At 44.5% G+C, this 20,623-nt stretch overlaps 1 protein-coding gene across 2 annotated transcripts in view; it reads left to right on the forward strand.

The window, feature by feature from the left end:
- The window catches only part of LOC147031777 (ras-related protein M-Ras-like), a 787,730-nt gene that overhangs the window by 104,724 nt on the left and 662,383 nt on the right, over positions 1-20,623 (forward strand). For both annotated transcript variants that reach the window (XM_085867509.1, XM_085867515.1), the window contains exon 3: positions 17-210. In XM_085867509.1, the coding sequence (XP_085723635.1) occupies positions 17-210 (194 nt within the window). The remainder of the gene's footprint in view (positions 1-16; positions 211-20,623) is intronic.

Consider the following 20,623-nt stretch of genomic DNA (forward strand, 5'->3'; position numbering starts at 1 on the left):
TGCCTGTGTCTGGCAGGTGCTGGCGGGTGGTCTCCTTCTGATGGAGACTCAGCACCATGGCTACAGCTGGATCTGGGTGAGCGTGTACGCATTACGGCAGTAAGCACGCAGGGCCGCTACGGCAGTCCCGAATGGATGCAACGCTACCAACTGCTTTGCAGTGATAGTGGGACTAATTGGAGGCGCTACCAGAGGGATGACAATCTTTGGGTAAGTCACACTCATGATCAACATATGCACAATATTGAGCTGTCGATTTAAATTTCTCTATTTTCAAAGTTAAATAGCAAAAATTAAAAAACAAGTTCCCATTACAAGAAACTTCCTTACATGAGGAGGCCATTTGGCCCATTTTGTTTGCATTCGGGTTGTCAACTTATGGTTGTTTGTCTGTGCTCTATCCTTTTTAAATGCCAAGCATCAGGAAAAGAAGCAGCATGTCCCACTTTGAAAGTCTTTGGTATCATTTGGCCGGGATTCAAAGCGCCGACCTCTGAAACTTCAAGTAGATGCTCAAGCACCGAGTCGAAGTTATATCTTCTACCTTCTCCAGGCTCTCTCTTGACTTGGTGTCCATTATTTTTTGTCTCAGTCCATCTCTGCCTTCTTAATCTCTTGCTGCCCATATATTTTAGCCTCTACTTTATGCACTCTGCTTCACCCCATGACTTCAGTAGGCCCTTGACACTGAACGAATGCCAAACCTAAAAGATGTTCCAAATTGACCCGCGTAACCATTGCACGCTGTCAGGCCCTCCACGCACCCCTTCCCTCTTTTCTTGCTGCTCATGCAGCTCCCTGTTGGGTAACCTTGCGGCGTGGTTGCCACTCCCAGGATGAAAGCAGTCGTGGAGTGAGTCACGGGCGAATGCCGCTGAATGGCGGGTGTGTGGCAGGCACTGTCTGCTGGTGGTGAGTTATTGCTGAGCAAATCGTGCCGTGTGTCAGCTGGCAATTTGAGGCCTTTTCTCTCGACAGTAATTATGTGGCAGGCTCCAAAGCCGGCCTAGGCCCAAACTCGCAAACTTGCAGGCATCCTGACAGGCAAACGGAGAACCCCAATGTGAAGAAAGGAGTAGAGATGGACTGCTAGAATTTTATTTTCTGATGCTCTTCTTTCCTTCCACTTGCTAATCCCAATTTTTCACTGTCTGTCTGTCTGCTCATAATCGTTTCCTTCCTCTCATCCCAGGTCATGCTTCATGATGAGGTGTTAATCTACTTTAATGAATTGGTGATGTTTTGGGCTGGCCTACATATGTATATATATATATATATATATATATATATATATATATATATATATATATATATATATATATATATATATATATATATATATATATATATATATATATATATATATATATATATATATACTGAGATTTATCTTTTTAATTTTTATTCATCTCATATCAACTACTTCATCTCCATAATTTATCACATAATTATTTAAATCTTCTCATCCCATTCCTTTCATTGTCATCCCTTTTTATTTTATTTTTTTATTTTTTGCAAATCTGTTCAACAGATTAATTTGCATTTCTCTCCACTTATGGTAATCCATTATATCCACAGTCCTAACCCGGATTATGAATTACCTGTGTGCCAGAATTGATGTATTAAAGTATTGCATTAGCGTTTTTGCAATGTTGAAGAAGGCTTCAGGCAGATGCGGCCATTGAAGCAGGACTGGTTGTTTGTTAGCTTTTTAATTTCATGAAAATATTAAACAGTGCTCATGTTCTCAAATCTGACTCTGCTGCTGCTCTTGTTTCTCATCTGTCCACACTCATCAGTTGACCCTTCTCTCATGGCTGCCTCCTGTCTTCCTATACGTCAGTAAACATCACTCCAATCCACAAGAGAGTGCAAAAGCAGATCTTATCAACTACAGACCAGTGAGATTACTTCCAATTATAAGCAAAGTCATGGAATCCATTATTGCTGCCGATGTCAAGTCTTTCCTGTTTTCAAACAGCCTGATCTCTGACCATCAGTTTCAATTTCATCACAATCATTCAACTCTGGACATGCTGCTGCTCCCTCTCAGCAATAGCTGAAGGTCCTAAATTTTAAACAATAGAATATAATTTTCTCCATGGACATATTTCAGGCATTTGACACAGTCTGGCATTTTATTCCGCTAGCTGCTGGTGGCATACAAGGCCAACTTCACACCTGTCTTTCAGATTTTCTCCACATGCAGAGTCAACGTGTCGCAATCAACAGGAAACCTTGCTTTCTCACTTCGTAGGCTGGAGTGCCCCAAGGCAATGTCTTGGCTCCAGTCTTGTTCCTCATCCACATGAAGAACCTGGCAGATGCTCTGAAAAACCCTGTCTTCCTTTCTGCAGACGACTTCACATTGTGTCATACAGTTCCCAATCTCACTGCTAGGCAGAGTGCAGCTGCATCTGTCTGCTGATCTGGAATCGATTACATGCTGGCCTGATAAATGGAACATGTTCTTCAATCCTGTAAATTCTCAGTTACATCCTGTTACTCCAGAAGGATTATTAAACAAACCCACATATTTATTTCAATGGTTAGCCATGGGAAACGTTCAGTCTCGTGAACCTCAAGCCCTCACCATCAGCCACGACCTTTCCTGGGACAACTATGTAGCAAAACTGACCTCCAAAGCCAGTCACAAATAAGGCATCTGCCATCATTACAAGTCTTTCCTTTAAAAATCAAAACTACTCACAGTATATAAGATCTTTGTCTGTAGCTCAATAAAGTACTGTTCTGCCATGTGGGCTGACACCCCAGCATCACATCTTTCTCTCCGAGATTCTTTGCAATCTAAAACTGTCAACATTATTTGAATATCCCATGATGAGGCTGAAGCATAAGGTCTGTTTCTCTCACATCAAAAGCTGGTCAGTGACCTTTGTTTTTTCACCGCTTCTTCTGCCTTCTTGGACCTCTGACCCTCCCAAATAACTCCAGGATGTATGTGTTCTTTCAATAACACCCTCCTGGCTAAAACTCCAAAATCCAGGCTCACTGCATCTCATATCATACAGAGGTCATCTGTACTGCACCCTTATCTTATGTCATCTCCTCTTCCTTACCCACAGTCTGTATTACCCCATTAACCCTTCCTAACCCAATACACTCCCTTGCATGTCACAGCATTTTCTCTCTCTCTCTCTCTCTCTCTCTCTCTCTCTCTCTCTCTCTCTCTCTCTACTCCTCCCCCTCACTTTCTCTCTTCCTATTCAATCATTCCTTTGCTTATTGTGTCGAAGAGTTGCCCCACTTCTTACTATCAGTTTATACCCAGCATCATTCTTGTTGAGAAAAAAAAAGCTGTTTGGGGGGGGGGGTGGAGGAGAGGAAGGAAGGAAAGGGGGTAAGGGGAGGGGTTTGGGGGATTTCACAAAAACACTTTTTTTGTATACCGTGTCAAGGCTCATATGAGAGCTAATACACAACGCACAGCAAGGATGGCATGAGGCAAGAGGGGTGGGAGTGGTAAGGACGAAACAGTGGGGGAACAGAGACATTAGATCTGTGGAAGGGAGAGGGAGGGGGCAGGGAACATGGGGTATACAAGATGGGGACTTTCAGGAAGGAAAGCAGGGAATTTGAAGGAGGTGGGCTTGGGGTGGATTACCAGGGGAAGAAAAGATCAAGGGTTTGGATGGGGGACGATAAGAGGTGGTGGTGAACAGCTGTTTTGAAGGCCTGGAGGGAAGAATAGGATTGAACAGAGTGAGGGAGTTTATTCCAAAGATGGGGAAAAAGAGGAATGAAAGAGTGAAGGGGAGCAGTGATTCGTGATGTTGGTAGTTTTACCAGAAGGGGGTTTTTGGTGGATCTTGAGTGCCCTGCGGAAATGTGGTTGTTTCAAATCGCAGAGAGAATGGGGGGGGGGCAAGACTTGAGAGGAGACGGTAGAAGACAAAAACCACCGACCTGCTTGCGGTGAGAGAGTGAGAGGCCCAAGGACTCTGTCTCATCACGGGAGATGCCAATGATCTGAAATGCCTTGGTTTTTACAGCGTGAAGCCGAGAAAGTTGGGAGGCAGGAGTACCAGCCCAGAGGGGAGAGCAGTACTCTATCAGGCTGTGGTTGAAAGCTTTGTAAGTTGTCAGGAGCTCAGGTGGGACTTTGCATGATGGAGGATTCCCAGTCAGCGACTGGCTTTGCAGGCCAAGTTTGAAATGTGGCTTTCCAGGAAAGATCATGGCAGATTGTGAGACCCAGAAGCTTGAAAGAAAGGACTTCTTTCAGAGGATTGTTGAGAAAGTGTATGGGGGGGGTCTAAATGCTCCTTTCGGAGAGACATAGTGAGAGTGTGAGATTTGTCCGGATTGAAATACATGTTCCATGTGTTGGACCAGTTTGTGATTTTATCCAGATCTACAGAGAGCAAATAAGCTGCGGCTTGCCGGTCTGAGGGATGACCGATGGTACGGAAGAGGGTGGAGTCATCAGCAAAGAGATAAAGAGGATTTTCCAGAGAGTCGGAGAGATCATTGATGAAAACCAGAAAAATAACAGGGCCCAGTATGCTACCTTGAGGAACTCCAGCCTGGACAGGAGGAGGGGATGAAAGAACTCCATTTAGGGCCACACGTTGACTGCGACAGGAGAGGAAGTCTGCGAGCCATGAGTGGAGATGGCCTTGGATACCATAGGAAGAGAGTTTGGAAGAGAGTTTGGTGAGTAGGGCAGGGTGCCAGACTGTGTCAAAAGTACACGGTATGGCTCTGATTTCTTGTCCGGCATTGAGGACCTCCATCCATTGTTGGGAGAGCAGAAGCAGCAGATACAGGGGAGAGTGACCTGGTCTGAAACCAAATTGATGATCAGAAATCAAGCCATTGGAGAAGAGGAAGGATTTATTGTCTGAAGCGATGATGGATTCCATAACCTTGCTGATGATTGGGAGAAGGCCGATTGGTCTGTAGTTGCAGGGATCTGTTTTTGCACCTTTGTTATGCAGGGCAGTAATGTTTGCTGATTTCCAAGCAGATGGCAGATGACCTTGAGCAAATGAGAGGGCGAATAGAACAGAGAGAGGGTGAGCAAGAGCAGAGGAGCAGGTTTTTGGGACACGTGGGCTGATGCCGTCTGGACCGGTTGCAGAATCTGAGTTGAGTTTTGACAGCAAGCTCTCCACCTTGTCAGGAGAAAAGGACACAGAGTCCAGAGACAGTTGGGTGTGACTGGGTAAGGTGGGTAGAAAAAGCATTGGCTTTTGGACACAAGATTTAGCTGCAAACACCGAGTTTAGGCATTCAGCCTTTTCACGTGCGGTATCAGCAGTGCGGCCATTTGAGGTAAGGGAGGGGATGGAGGGGGAACATACACCAGAAGCAGTTTTGATTAGACGCCACCAGGATGTGGAGGAGGGAGTTGGCAACTCCCTCCGGCTCCCTCCTGAATTCGCAGTCGGCGACTGGCTTTGGAGGCCAGGTTGGAAATTTGGCTTTTCTAGGAAAGATCATGGCAGATAGTGAAAAACTGGTTGTTCAAAAAAAAAAAAAAAACTTGAAAAAAATAGGGGGTCACAAAAGCAAAGGACATTTCAAAAAAAAACAGGACAAGGCAAAGGATAAGTACAACTAACTACTCCTAATGTGAAGGACTAAACACTTCTCAGAGCAAAGTGAAAGAAAGGTAAAGGCGGCCATGATGGTTCCTTCAGCCAATACAGCAAGGGCAGCTTCCAGTTATTTTCATTTACTGCAGAATTATTTGAAAATTACTCTGTGAAAATTAACTTCTTCCATGCTTGATCTTTTTAGAACTTTTTGGATCCGAGAAAGAACATTAAGTTAGACAAGGATAAGGTGAGAATAAACAAGCTGATTGAAATCCGTTCCCTCACTAAATTCAGTCATAAAATCACATAGCTTGCAAAGTGCATTGTGAAAGAGAATATTTGTAGTTCATAGATGAGCTGTTGGTATTTCATTATTTGCAAAACCAACAAGATAACCATCATGATAATGGCTTGCTTCTCTCCATCTTGCACAAACTTTATGCTGATTTAGCAATAACTGAAACTGAGAATGTTTCACATATTTAAAATGACATCTGCCAATTTTTCAATCACATTATTTAACAGCCATCTTATTTTTATGACCCTCATTATTCCAGCTCAAATTTTGGACGTTAGTTTGACTTGGATGAAAGTTTCATTGAATATTTCATTTATTTATCTGTGTCAAAGGATTTGAAAATGATCTTTTGAAAGCTGCTCAGTTTTATGACCAATTTATATTTTATGCAAATTCATTCCAGCTATAATTGCGCAACGATATCATTAAATTATCAAGGTTGAAATATAATTTTAGATTTTGTACTTTGAACTTATTATCATTGCTATTTTAAATACACTCTCCATTTTTTTTTGCCAATTTACAAAAGCATTATATTCTTCTGTTTAAATTATGCAACTGAGCTTAAGCTGATGAGAATTTGAAAAGTAATTAGTATCTTAATATTCTGCACAGGAATTGTCTATTTTCGAACAAACAACTTCAGTTAGTAAAATGGAGGACCAAGGTTTACCCGCAAGTCTTTCTTTAAACCTTGGAGAAATGATAAAAAAATAGACAATTCCTTGTCACATACAGGAGACCGATCCCCTTTAAAATGAAAAACCTTTGAGATGAATGTCACAAAATAATAACAAAACAAATGAAAGTTCAACGAAATCCTTCAAAAATTGCATAATCAAATTCAATTATTTTTTGTGATTATCTCATCAATAGTTTTTCATCCAAAAGACCATTCATTGTAAAGATAATTCATTGCAATGTATTGTTAGCAGTGTAAACTAACCGGTTTTGGCAACACGAGCAGATAACCATCTGCTACAGGTATGGGGGACAGGACGGATCACAATACTCGGTTACGGTAGTTTCTTTGGATGTTTTGCACCGCATTCAACAGCTCAGTTCATATTGGTGGCATGTCTAGGTGCCCATGGTAGAGTTTGAGACCGGTCACTTTAGATTGTTGGCCTTGACACAAAGTGCCAGATGAGTAAAACAAACGATTTGACATATTCATTGTTTCTATATTACCTCCATCAACAGATTAACAACATGGCAGGAAAAAAGTCGTAAATGTTGATTTGAACAAACGTCCTGAACTCTTTGACTTAGTTAAGTAAAGCACGTCGTCTGGGACCTGGCCGTCGGTTTGCCGCCGAACGCTGCTGATTGTGACGTCATCGATTCCCTCTTTGAAAATTCCATCTATATTCGATTTTTTGAATCTGCTATCACCTACTTAAATACATGGAACACATAATGTGAAGATTTCCGAAGTATGAACAGAATATGTTCAGAGAAAAGTGTGTTGGAAGTTCCAGGCTTACGCCCATTGTATTATGATTGTTTTTGACCGTTCTTGTGAGAACAAGGGTCTTATGTGTGTTCTTCTTTCTGGTTTTCTGACCAAGGGCAGGTTCCAGGTTCCAAGCTGCAAAAGTAAAAAAGGATTACACTGGGTGATTTCCCTTCCTAGTGGTAATCAGGGCCAGAAATTAGAATGCATTCAGGGTGCCAGCAATGGCTCACCGACTCTTCGTGAAGGACACTGTGGAATCTTTCATGTCCACCAACTAATGCCGGCATTTGAGGTACCCAGCTTAACGTCCATCCAAGGGACAACACATACATTGATGCCTCGACCAAGCTGCGAAAAAAAACTAAGATGACAGTTTATCACTGGGCTGAGATTCAAACCCAGACTAGACAACTCAGAGGTGAGTGTGCATACCTCCAGGCAATCCTGGCTCTCTGAGTCTCTGGAAAATCCTCCTTATCTTTTTGCTGATGGATTCCACCCTCTGCCATGACATCCCTCATCCCTCATATAGACAGGCAGCAGCCTCTTCCCTCTCTTCAGACCGTGACAAAATCACAGGCTGGTCAAACAATTGGAATAGGTCTTTCAATCCTGAGAAAAACACTCATCTACTTTCTTAACAATACTCTCAATTAAGTTCAGTCACTCAAACTCTTGCATCTCACTCTTAGCTATGATCTTTCTTAGCCAAACCACATTTCCAATTTGGCCTCCAATGCCAGTCGCTAATTCGGCATTCTCTGTTATACAAAGTCCTTCCTTGGCACACCTCAACACATATCCACCACAAGGCTTTCACCTGCAGCTTGATGGCGTACTGCTCTTCCTTCTGGGCTGTTGCCCCTGTCTCATGCTTTGCCATTGCAGACAAGTCAGTGATCTCTCTGTCTCTTATTCCACCTCTTTTCTGTTCTTGCACCCTCTTCCCTCTCAGTACTTTCTTTGTCCCCCTCTCCATGCTCAGGATTTGTCAGGGTGCATGTGGTCCACCAGCAACCTTCTTTTCGTAAAACTCCCAAAATCCAGGATCATTGCTCACCTCCACTCGTTTCTTCATCTTTTCCCCACCTTATGGATCCAGCTTCCACATTCTCTTCAATCTCAATCTTCACTCCAGGTGTTCAAGTCAACTGTTCACCACCATCTCGGATTGTCCCCAATCAAAACCATGATCTTTTCTACCCCTGTTAATCCACCCATTCCTCCGCCGCCAAAAATTTCCATTTTTAAGCGGCGAAGTCACTTCAGTATTTGACTATTTCCTTCCATCCATCCATCCGCCCGGCCATAAAAAATGAAGAAGAATAACCTTTCCAACACACGGTGTTTTTCTTTGATAAATGGATGAGGTGTGTGTGTGTGTGTGTGTGTGTGTGTGTGTGTGTGTGTGTGTGTGTGTGTGTGTGTGTGTGTGTGTGTGTGTGTGTGTGTGTGTGTGGCTTTTTTTTTGTGTGGAGTTCTCCGAGAGCATTCTGATGTGGAATGTGATACACCAAAATGATCGCCATAGTCTTCTGAGTTTATTAGGCAAATTAATTGCCAAGAACCCAGAAGAATTCTCATGTTTTAAATGCATATCATGTTAAGATGTTTCGAGCAGCTTAATCGGTCCTTCCACGGCATGCCATTCCAGCAACAAAATACATATTATAACATTGTAACAAACCATATGTTATTTAATACTAATAATATTATCAACAATGATAATAGTAGTATCATTTGGCAATAACAACAACAAACATATAATCTCCACCCTGACCCAAACACATCAAGGCTTGGTAAAAGGCAAGCTAATGCTCAAGCAGTACAGCAGGCAGGTGTGCGACAAGGCCTTGAAGACCAATGAAAATTTGGTCCAATGGACCAACGGGCCCACCAGCAATTCTAAAGGGTCATTATAATGGGTTCTCAAGGGTCATTATAATGGGTTTCATTTGTTTATTGGTTTTACCTACTTCATCGTGTATATGCCAAACTGAACCGCTACCTTTGGACACGGGTGTGTTTTTTGGATCGTGGGCGCCAGCAGTGACCACTATTTTCGTTGTGTCTGTCTGTGTGTCTGTCTGTTTGTCTGTTTGTGATTCACTCCAGAGCATAGCTCTGTGACGTTTGATGCGATCTTGATGAAACTTGGACACAAGCTAGATATCATGGTCTAGTTGTGTCTTTTGTATGAGGGGTGTCCCATGCCCCTTATGGGCGGAGCCACGCCCACTTGAACTTTTTATTATTTTTTATTTTTTTCTCGATTTTTTTCTCACAATTTCATTTCCTCGAAGCCTGTTCATAATGTCCATAAGTACAACATATAAAAAATCCGATTTGATTTGGTCAATTTTGACGGAAGAGATAGGTTTTTATGGTAGGGCTTCCTCAAAAGCTTCCACTAACTCAATTGTACCTATCGTGGCATTGTTCAATAACCATCGTCGCCTCCTGGCTCGTCATTGTTATTATTATTCCCCTTCCTGTGAGTTTGCTTCTATATCCATCCTATCCACCTCCTGCATTTTCTCCTACCCCTCATCATCACCCACATTCCTTGTTTGTCCATTTCCGTTTATTTTGTCCCTTGGCCCTGCTATTGGCATTTCTCACTTCTCTATCTGCTGTTCCTTTTGTTCTGTTGCATCCTGATCCATTCTTTGTTCTCGCTCTTCCATGAGCCTTGACTCTGTATACCCAAGAAGTACCTCTGTTTATACTATTTTTAGCCCATGCTCGAGAAGCAGAAAGTGGGGTTAAGCAATCGGTCCCCAACGTGTGTCTGCATTTTGTTATTCCATTTTCTCTGGAACCACCTGTCGGATTGACACAAAATTTTCACCATAGGTTCAACTACTCATGTGAATGTTTTGATGATAATTATGACATCATAGGTCATGTGGTGTGACAGCCATGTTGGAGAAAAGGAGAAATGTTGGACCTCTGTATCTCCAAAATTGCTCTGTGGAAAAAATTGAAACTTGGCACCTGTCAAGTACTCCCCATGGGGAATAAGTGTGATTTTTTTTTTGATGATGTCATGGGTGCCTTTGTTATGACATCATAATTGCATACGTAGAATGTTACATTTGATCAGTGTGAAAATTTTGGAGGGTCATCGAGGGATAAATTAGTCAACAGAAAAAAAACAATATGACGTCATCGGTCACGTGGTTCGGCTGCCGTATTGTTTATAAAAAAAAAAAAACTTTCAAAAACCTTCTCCGAAATGGGTGAACAGATTGAGGAGAAACTTTACAGGTCTGACTGCCTATCCATGAGGAACAAAAAGTTCCCCACCTATGATGTCATCGGTCACATGGTTTTGTGGCCATATTGGATTTACCTGAAAACCTTAAAAAAATTATTCTCCAGAATAGCTGGATAGATTGAGGGAAAACTTCACACACATGTTCCCCAAGCCTTGGGGATATCATGGTGTTCACGAATAATTGATAGGTCACATTGTTTGGCAGCCATATTGGAATGAAGGGAAATATTTAAAAAGTGATCTCTCTTGAACCACTGCATCAATCGGTGTGAAACTTCAAAATTATTATGTCGTTGTCATGTGGGATATATGTTTTAGATTTCAAGCTGATCGGACGCATGGTCTGGCAGTCAGAATTGTTTCATTTTTTTGTTGTTGTTGTTAAGAAGGCCCACGTGGCTGTGCCCGGATGGGTTTGAGGGTAGAGGAGTAGCAGCTGAAACCCGAGTCCTATCCAGGTGCCTTCTGATGATTTCATCTTTGCTTTATGCTTGTTCGGGTTCCTTGTGATGACTCCAAAGTAGTACCTATTTTGTTTGGTCTTCCATTTGATTTGATTTGATTTGAATTTAATTTTTTTATTCACAAATCCGCCACCCAGAAGAGTTGCCTCGCACCAAGTTCTTCTCAATACTGTGCGCCTGTGCGGGGTAAGTAATCTATGAATACCATCGAGTGTTTATAATATTTTGTTTGTGATGTTCTCTCATGTTCTACGCTGTTGTACACTCAGAAAGGAAAAAAAAACATCAGGTGTGTTTGTGCACTTTATCTTGAACGCAAATGGGAAATTGAATCTGCATGAGGAAGATTAGTTGGATCACATTTAAGGCAGAAGGTGATGAAACGATTGAAGTCTTTTTCTTCATTTATGATGACGCTTAGTATTTGAGCAAACTTTGAAATTTGGAGAATCATTTTTCTTCTGCATCTTTAGAGGATGTACTGAATTGCAGTAAATGTTGCTTGGGAAGTTCACTTGCTTGTCGGGATCATATTTTGTTGACAGAAATTGTTGTCACTTAAAGTAGTCTGTTGTCATATTTTTCCTTTATCCTGGCCATTACTGTATATCGTTTTTTTACCATCTGCTAAGCATGCCACGGCATGATGGTTTCACAGCTTATACTAACGATGCAAAGGCATAACGATATATCTACTTCCTGCTCTTTATTTGACATAAAGCTGACTCTGCTGTTTATTTAACATACAACAAGGGGAATTCAAAACTTATACAAACGAGATACTCACAAAAGTCCAAGAAACGGCAATCTCTTTTTTTATCCCCTAATTATTATTTTTTGGACACCTGGTCGAGGCTCGTGTGAGAGCGAACACACAATGCACAGAAAGGGGGGCATGAGACAAGAGGGGCGGGAGTGGGAAGGACAAAACAGTGGGGAGCAGAGACATTCGGAGATCTGTGGAAGGGAGAGGGATGGGGCGGGGAACATGGGGAATAAAAGATGGACATGACAGGGACTTTCAGGAGGGAAATCGAGGATTGTGGGGGGGGGGGGGGGTGGGGAGAGAAGATCGAGGATTTGGATGGGGGACGATAAGAGTTTGTAGTGAATACCTGTTTTGAAGGCCTGGGGGAAAGAATGGGATTGAACAGAGTGAGGGAGTTTATTCCAAAGGTGGGGGAAAAGAGGAATGAAAGAGTGAAGGTGAGCAGTGATTTGTGATTTTGGTAGTTTTACCAGAAGGGGGTTGGTGGCGGACCTTGAGCGCCCTGCAGAAATATGGTGGGGACAAATCGGGGGGGGGGAGGCGAGACCAGAGAGGAGACTGTCGAAGAGAGAAAGACCACCGACCTACGTGAGGTGAGAGAGTGAGAGGCCCAAAGACACCGCCTCATCGCGGGAGATACCAATGATCCGAAATGCCTTGGTTTCCACAGCGTGAAGCCGAGAAAGGTGATAGGCAGGTGCATCAGCCTTGAGGGAAGCTTGATTGAAAGGAGTTCTTCCAGAGGATTGTTGAGAAAGTAGATGGGGGGGAGGAGGGGGGATTCGAAACGGTCCTTTTGGAGAGACATAGTGAGTGTGTGAGATTTGTCAGTACTGAAAGACATGTTCCACGTGTTGGACCAGTTTGTGATTTTACCCAGATCTGCAGTGAGTGAAGAAGCTGCTGCTTGCCGGTCTGAGGGATGACAGATGGTACAGCAGAGGGTGGAGTCATTAACAAAGAGAGAAAGAGGATTTTCCAGAGTCAAAGAGATCATTGATGAAAACCAGAAAAAGAACAGGGCCCAGAACGCTACCTTGAGGAACTCCAGCCTGGACAGGAAGAGGGTTGAAAGAACTCCATTTAGGGCCACACGGTGACTGTGACAGGAGAGGAAGTCTGCGAGCCATGAGTGGAGATGGCCTTGGATACCATAGGAAGAGAGTTTGGTGAGCAGGACAGGGTGCTAGACAGTGTCAAAAGCACATGACATGTCCAGGAATACAGCTCGGATTTCCTGTCTTGCATTGAGGACCTCCATCCATTGTTGGGAGAGCAGAAGCAGCATATCCAGGGTGGAGTGACCTGGTCTGAAACCAAATTAGTGATCGGAAATCAAGCCATTGGAGAAGATGAAGGATTTAATGTCTGAAGCGATGATGGATTCCATAACCTTTCTGATGATTGGGAGAAGGCTGATTGGTGTGTAGTTGCAGGGATCTGTTTTTTCACCTTTTTATGCAGGGCAGTAATGCTTGCTGATTTCTAAGCAGATGGTGGATGACCTTGAGCCAATGAGAGGGTGATTAGAACAGAGAAGAGGGTGAGCAAGAGCAGAGGAGCAGGTTTTTAGGACACGTGGGCTGATGCCATCTGGCCCGATTGCAGAATCTGAGTCGAGGTTTGACAGCAAGCTCTCCACCTTGTCAGGAGAAAATGACACAGAGACCAGGGACAGTTGGGTACGACTGAGTAAGGTGGGTACCGAAAGCGATAGGTTTCGGACACAAGATTTCGGTGTAAACACCGAGTTTAGGCATTCAGCTTTTTCACGTGCGGTATCAGCAGTGAGGCCATTTGAGGTAATGGAGGGGGAACATACACCAGAAACACATTTGATTAGATGCCACCAGGATTTGGAGGAGGGAGAGATGTTTGAGAGTTCAGACTTGAGCTGAGAAAGATGTTTTTTCTGGCTATCTTGAGGGTCGATACACGCAAGCTCCGAGCTTTATGGAAGGAACTGAGATTACCCTCAGTTGGGTTTGCTTTCCATGAGGCAAAGGCAAGTTGTTTCAGGACAACTGCCTCGCCACAAGCTTCAGTAAACCAAGGGCGGGAGGAAGGGTAGGACAACTGAAGACGAGAGGTGATAAATCTGTGCATGAGGGAGAGCAAGTTTCTTTGAAAGAATTCCCAGGATGAGTTGATTTTGGAGAAATTAAAGATTGGAGACCAGTCTGGAAGTTTGATGGCTGCTTGGAGACCCTGCCAGTTGGCTTGAGTGAAATGCCAGACTCGACGGCGCTGAGGTGGCTCTCTGATAACAACCAGAGAGATGTCCACTTTGACAAGAACGTGGTCAGAAGAAACAATTGGAGCGGAGGAAGAACAGCAGATATTTTCAGGGAAATTTGTCAAAATCAGATCCAGAAGAGATAGAGTACAATTTGTTGAGATCCGGGTCGGTAAGTTGACCGATTTGAGTTGCAGAAAGCTTTTGCTGAGGTGCCATGACAGGTGAGAGAGGTACCCACACCTTGCCAACTGACATGATGACAATTTGTCACCACATATGAGGAAGAGAGAGTTTGGATGAGAGGATAGAAATTGGTCCATGTTTTTGGATAGTGAGGTGTAAATGGAGTCATCACTGTTAGGTGGACGGTGCAGTGCACATATAAACATGAGGTGGGAGTGGAGGGGAAGCCGTAGCCAGAGGTATTCCTGGGGGTGTGGGGGAGTGAGGGCAGTGCATGGGGAGTGAGGAATAGTCTTTGATGAAGAGAGCAACTCCTCCACCAGGACGAGGCTCAGATCTGTCATACTGGAGGAGGGAGTAACCAGGGAGAGATACTTTTGAGTCAGACACGTCTTGAGGGAGGAAAGTTTGTGTTCAGCTGATTATGTCTGGTTTGTCAGTGGCAACCTGTATGGAAAGATCTGAAAGGTTTGAGCGAAGGCCCCGGATATTTTAGGTCCACACTGTTAATGAAGAGGGAGGGGAGGAGGCTTTGGGTGCAGGGGAGGGGAGGGGGGGTAGGACAAGGGAGGAGGGGAGGGTAGGACAAGGGAGGAGGGGAGGGGGGGGGGGTAAGGAGAGTTGTGGAAAGAGTGTGGGGGAATTGAAGAATAGTGAGGGGAGGGGGCTGGATGAGGAGGAGAAAAGGCTCTGTGGTGTTGGGACAGAGGGGGAGGGAGAGAGGGGACAAAAGGCAGTAGAGGATTTGCCGAGGTGGAGTGATGAGCTGTTGGTGAAAGGGCAGGGGAAGGAGGCAGCTTTGTGGATGTGAGGGGGGGGGGACTTTTAGAAGGGTGAGTGAGGGGGGTGAATTGTGGGAGAAGGATGAGTGGGGAGAGTTGAGGTAGAAAGGTGAGGGGGGGGAGTTTTTGAGAAAGGTGAGAGGAGGCTTGGAGGGAGAAGAGTGTGATGGTTGCTTTGAGAGGGAGGGTTGAGTTGGCACTGAAGTTGGAAAAAACAAGAATGGTTGATGGAATGTGAACATTCATTGCAAACTGGGGTTTTTCTTTTTTAATATATTTTTAATTTTATCGGTCAGAAATGTGATAAATGACATTTCTTGATGGATGCAATAAAGGTAAATTAAGAGAATGGAGAGAAGAAACATTGTAACAGTTGTATTTTCTTGGCAAGGTATGAATGAAAGGTTGAATTGAGAGCAGTCTGTTTAAATAGAAGAGTCGTGAATTATGATACAGTAAAGAGAACCACACATGTGAAAGAGGAAGATGAAGCATTTTCAGAGATATTTTTTATTATTATTATTATTATTATTATTATTATTATTTTTTGAGAGTTTTTTCCATCACATGAGGAATGGAAAAGTTGTAGAAAAAATCGTGAGGTGAATGGTGAATTTGGATCGGTAAACGCAGGGGGTGGAAACAGGTCACGTGGTTCTGGAAGAAGCATCTGGCTCTGGGAGGTGTATAATCAAAAGTGAATTTTTTTTTTTAATAAGGATTGCGTAAGATTCGGAAAAAGGAAGGTTGAAGTAAAATTGTAGATGTGTGTGGTGAATTTGGAACGGTAAACGCAGTGAAGCTGATGGATCAACGGAAAGTAGCAGGAAGAGGGAAGAGAGAACACGTGGTTACAGGAGTTGTATAGATAGAACGGATCCAAGGAAAATTATTATTTTTTGATGGATTTTTGAGGATTAGGTAAGATTCGGGAATGGTAGGTTGAAGGAAGAAATCGTGAAGGTAATGGTGAGTGGGTCAGCTCGAGTGGAAGAAAGATGGTGTGCTGGCAGGAGAAGAAGAAGAAGGATCGGGACTCGTGGGGATGCAGAGAAAGGTAGTTTTTTTCTTTTAAATTTAAGACAACAAATAGAGTGTTTAGTTGGGAGGGATTGGTGGCGTTGGGAAAGTAGGGAAAATAGGAATTGAAGGTAATAGGGAGAGGATACAAATAAAAACGATCGTACACCTATATGGGAAGGATGGGTAGGCCTCAAAGAACCCGGTAAGACAAGGTCGACAAAAACTCACAAAATAGCACGATTTTTGAAACAAAACAGAACTCGGAACACACAGTAACATGTAGGTGAGAAAATGAACAGTTAAAACGGGACAAATAACGACCGGAAACTTAACTTTGAGAAAGTCAGCAGAGGCCCCTGAGAGAACCTGCCATTACTGCAATCTCAGAACCAGAAGCCAAATTTTACATTAACAAGTATATAACTAGGAAGGTACTATCTTTCTAACTAATAATATACATTTGTATATGGAAGATTGAAATGGTGTTCCTTGGTTGTTTGTACATTTTTGAATGCTTCACATGGGAGACATTATGTGGGCAAAATTTTATATCCTTCCCACTCCCACCCCTCTTGTCTCATTCCCCCCCTCCCCCCTTGCTGTGTGTTGTGTGTTAGCTCTCATACGTGCCTCGACAAGGTATACAAAAAAATAAAATCAACAGCATCTAAACAGTGTGTGTTTGTTTGTTTTTATGTATGTATGTATCTATATACTGTACATATATATGTATATATATATATATATATATATATATATATATATATATATATATATATATATATATATATATATATATGTAATATATATATATATATATTGTTGCGGATTCGCGCCCGCCGGCGTGCGGACAGCCACGTAACTCGAATCGCGGAACGTCGCCCACCGGACGGACAATCCCGTCGTGACCCTCTCGGACTAACGCCGGGAACTAGTCACGGGTGGGCCTTTCGGCCTCACCACGATTGTGCCAATTGGCCCCCCGCGTGGGATAGGGTTGCTCGCCAAATTCGATCTACCTAAGTACCCACACGGAGGGTAGACCGGGCGATCGCACCTCGCCGCAGGTCGACTTCGGACACGGGCCACTTTAAGCGACCCGTTCCGTACTATCGGGATAAACGAGCGGTGTTATCGTCAACCCCGACGGTTCGATTAATTATCGGGCGTTTTAGCCCACGACCAACCCTTTACGTGAAGTAAGATGGAGATTCAATAGAGGAAAAGACGAAGCGAAACGGGAAAAAACAGTTCAACATAAAGCACATTTATTCCGCGGCAAACGGAAAGCACACATATACAATTATACACCAAAAGCAAATGTAAAAGAAGAAGAAACACACAATAATGCACAAAAAGCAAATGTAAAAGCAAAACACAATGCAGATCTACCACCGACTACCGAGCACACGGCAACACTTATACAGTTTTACTTCACAGACGGCGCCGACAACACATATACTCAAAGCAAAAGAAAAAGGGACCACCCTCCACGATGAGGGGGGCAGACGGGCCTGGGGCCGAGACCGCGTCGAGCCTACCCGTCTGGTGATGAGCCGCAAAATGGCGCTGGCGCCCCGACTCCGCGGGCCTCGCGGACAGTGTCTGGAATGGGGTGGGAACGGGGCCCCCTTCTCGCACTATCTCAGCGCGGGGGGAAACAGGAGGGGGTTGTTGATGCTCGGGGGGGATGAGGATATCTCGCTGGTTCGGGTCCCGCGACGAGCGTCTCCACCGCGACCTCGGTCGCGTTATCGGCCTCCCCTCTCCGCAGCTCCCCGACTCTGACACGAGCGCCCCCTCGACTGCCTTCGCCGCCGCCACCTCTCCAACTCTCCACAGCTCCGTCCAACTGCTTTCTCCGACTCTTCTCTTCACTGACTTCCCAACTCAACTCGACTCCACCAACTCCCAACTCAACTGCCTGCGAGCGAACATGGCCCTTTATAGCCCCCGGGGCCTCGCTCCTTCACCTTCGACCCTTTACCTCTGGCTGGCTCCCCATTGCACAGAGGAAAAGTGGGCGTGAATGCTTTTTGATCCATGAATCTGCATATAGCGATATTACTCCAACGCACCTGGAGGCGGGGCCAAATCGCCCCATGCTCGCTGATAGGACGGAACAGAAGTGGGCGTGAGTCGTTTTTGATCCGATTTCTTCGGAAAGGCTGGTGTTTCTGCACCCGCTGCTCGGTGCGCGCCCTGCACAAGTCCAGTATCGGTGCCCACAAGCGGCGCGGGAATCACGGTGATGCGATGGTTGCGAGAGCGAGATGTGACGGCAAGGGTCGTGGCTGTTGGCGTTGTTGTTGTCGTGAAGCGGCGTTGCGGCTGGTGGTTGTTGTGTGATGGCTGTTGAGACGTGGTTGGTGGTGGTAGTAATGGTAGTAATGGCGGCTGGTCCAAAATAAAGATAGTAAAAGAAAAACGGCTATCTAGAGGGGTCGCAGCCCGAATGAATGACATTTATTCCCTCTAAACAACGGGTTTGGGCCTAACTACACATATACTTACAGAGATATCTCACCTAAGGGACTTGAATGGTGGTTTGCGAATTTCGTCAACCACAACACTATATATATGTATACATGCAAGTTGCTGTTGACTGTTGTCTCCTTATGTGGGTTAGTTTCAGGAGATGGAACGGAGACCTACCTGGACCTACCCGGTGTCAAAATATCCACCTCCCTGTCGTATGTGTGCATGCGTGTGCGTGCGCGCGTATGTGTGCTTGTAGGAAAAAGTGTACATATTTTTACTGCCTGGGGTTCAGAGGTTTGCCATGAGGGGAAGCCCCCAGCTTCCTTCTGAATGCCCAGCCCTGAGGCCACCAACTGCAGATAGCTCCATGGTCCGGCATTATCCACCAGATGTTGATAACTCCACGGTCCAGCATTATCCGCCAGCTGTGGATAACTCCGCAGTCCGGCAACCACAAACTCTAATTAACCTCGTCAACTCGAACAGGGTTATCCCTCTGACACCTTTTACCTGAGGAGGTGACTGAATTAACCATGTTTCGTACCCTCAACGCACACTCGGGTTACTGCCGTGCAATATAGTGAGTGTACGGGTTTCCTGTCTAACGAGAGCAAATCAGGTGTGGTACAACTTCCTGTCTAAATATGCTTGTGCACTGTGTCGGACCAATGAAAGAAAGGACGACCGAGACAGATTTGAAATGACAACCAATAATTATTTATTTATACACACATCAAACAATAATTTAAAAGTGAATATTTTCAGGCAAAAGGCACAGATGAGCAGATTTAACCCGAACATGTGTTCTTATGCAGTCTTATTTACACAAAAGACACATGGCCATCATTCAATCCAGGGCGAAGAAGAACTGAGAAGAAGAGGAAAGTCCGGAGTGTGGGGTTGACTCCTTCCCTCACCTCACACAGCCCAACGGGGCTGTGCTGGTTCAAATACACTGGGTGGGTGGGGTAGGATGGGGAAGATAAGTGGTGGAGTAGTGATGGAATGTGCAGCTGCGTTTCTGGGGCATCCAGAACAAGTAGGCAAGTCCTCTCTTGCATTCCCGCAATGCCAACAGTAAGCAGCTCACACACTAACGCCTTTCTGTTCCATGATCCCACGGCAGCAGCTCGAACAACCAGGCAAATTCCTCTCTGAGGTACCCAGACCCAGTAGGCGAATCCTCCCTGGCATCCCCAGTATGTGCATACCTCCGCAGTCAACTCTTTCCTCCAGAGCAAAGTTCAGAGGAACACTTTCGGGTGCGTTCTATTCCCTCAAGATGCTTAAGCTCCGCGTCATACTCTCCACATGAACCAAGCCGCGTTCTGGGCTTTTATTTATTGCTCACAGGACAAGTTTTGAGGCAACTCTGGCCCCTTCCTGCCCACAAAACGTCCTTTGTACAGTGCCTACTTATCATGCATGTGAGATGTGTCACACTTCATTACGGGTGGGAAAACCATTGTACTTCGTGCCATGGTCATGCATGTGAGAAGCACTGTGTTTCACCACAAATGCATCAAGCGTCGTGTTTGGTGTCAGGTCAGGTCAGATTAGATCTGTGACTTGCTACAGGGACTATGTAAACCTGTACTAACCTGTTCCATGGTCGGGTTGTCTGCGACTAAACAATCTCTCCCACCAAGTTTCTTGATGTATGATATGGACAGGATGTATGATATTGGCAGGATGAAGAACAAAACATGTCAAAGGGCGGAGGGACTCCTTGTGAGCCAACGGCCACCCATATCTAGTGGGCAACTGTGTCTGCAGACGTCTTCCTGCAGTTAGGTTACTTTTTATTAGGAGGTTGGTGGCAGGATTTGCAGTCCGGCCACCGTAAAACCCTTCATTCCGCAAAACATTCCAAAAGCATAACAAAAATCTGAAAACCCACTCCGTGGGAGTACCTCCTGTGCAGCTGTCCTTCGCAGAGCAGCTCACCGGACGATGGTATGGAAGAAATTCAGTTCTTGTCTTTTGGAGTCTGAAACCATTTATTAACAGCACACATCAAATTACAAATAACAACAAACATGCACATTGGAAAAAGAAAAACAAGACAAGCAATAACAAAC

This window comes from Eptatretus burgeri, chromosome 2 (assembly GCF_056783735.1).
Source record: "Eptatretus burgeri isolate ZD-2024b chromosome 2, Ebu_testis_v1, whole genome shotgun sequence".
NCBI lineage: Eukaryota > Metazoa > Chordata > Myxini > Myxiniformes > Myxinidae > Eptatretus > Eptatretus burgeri.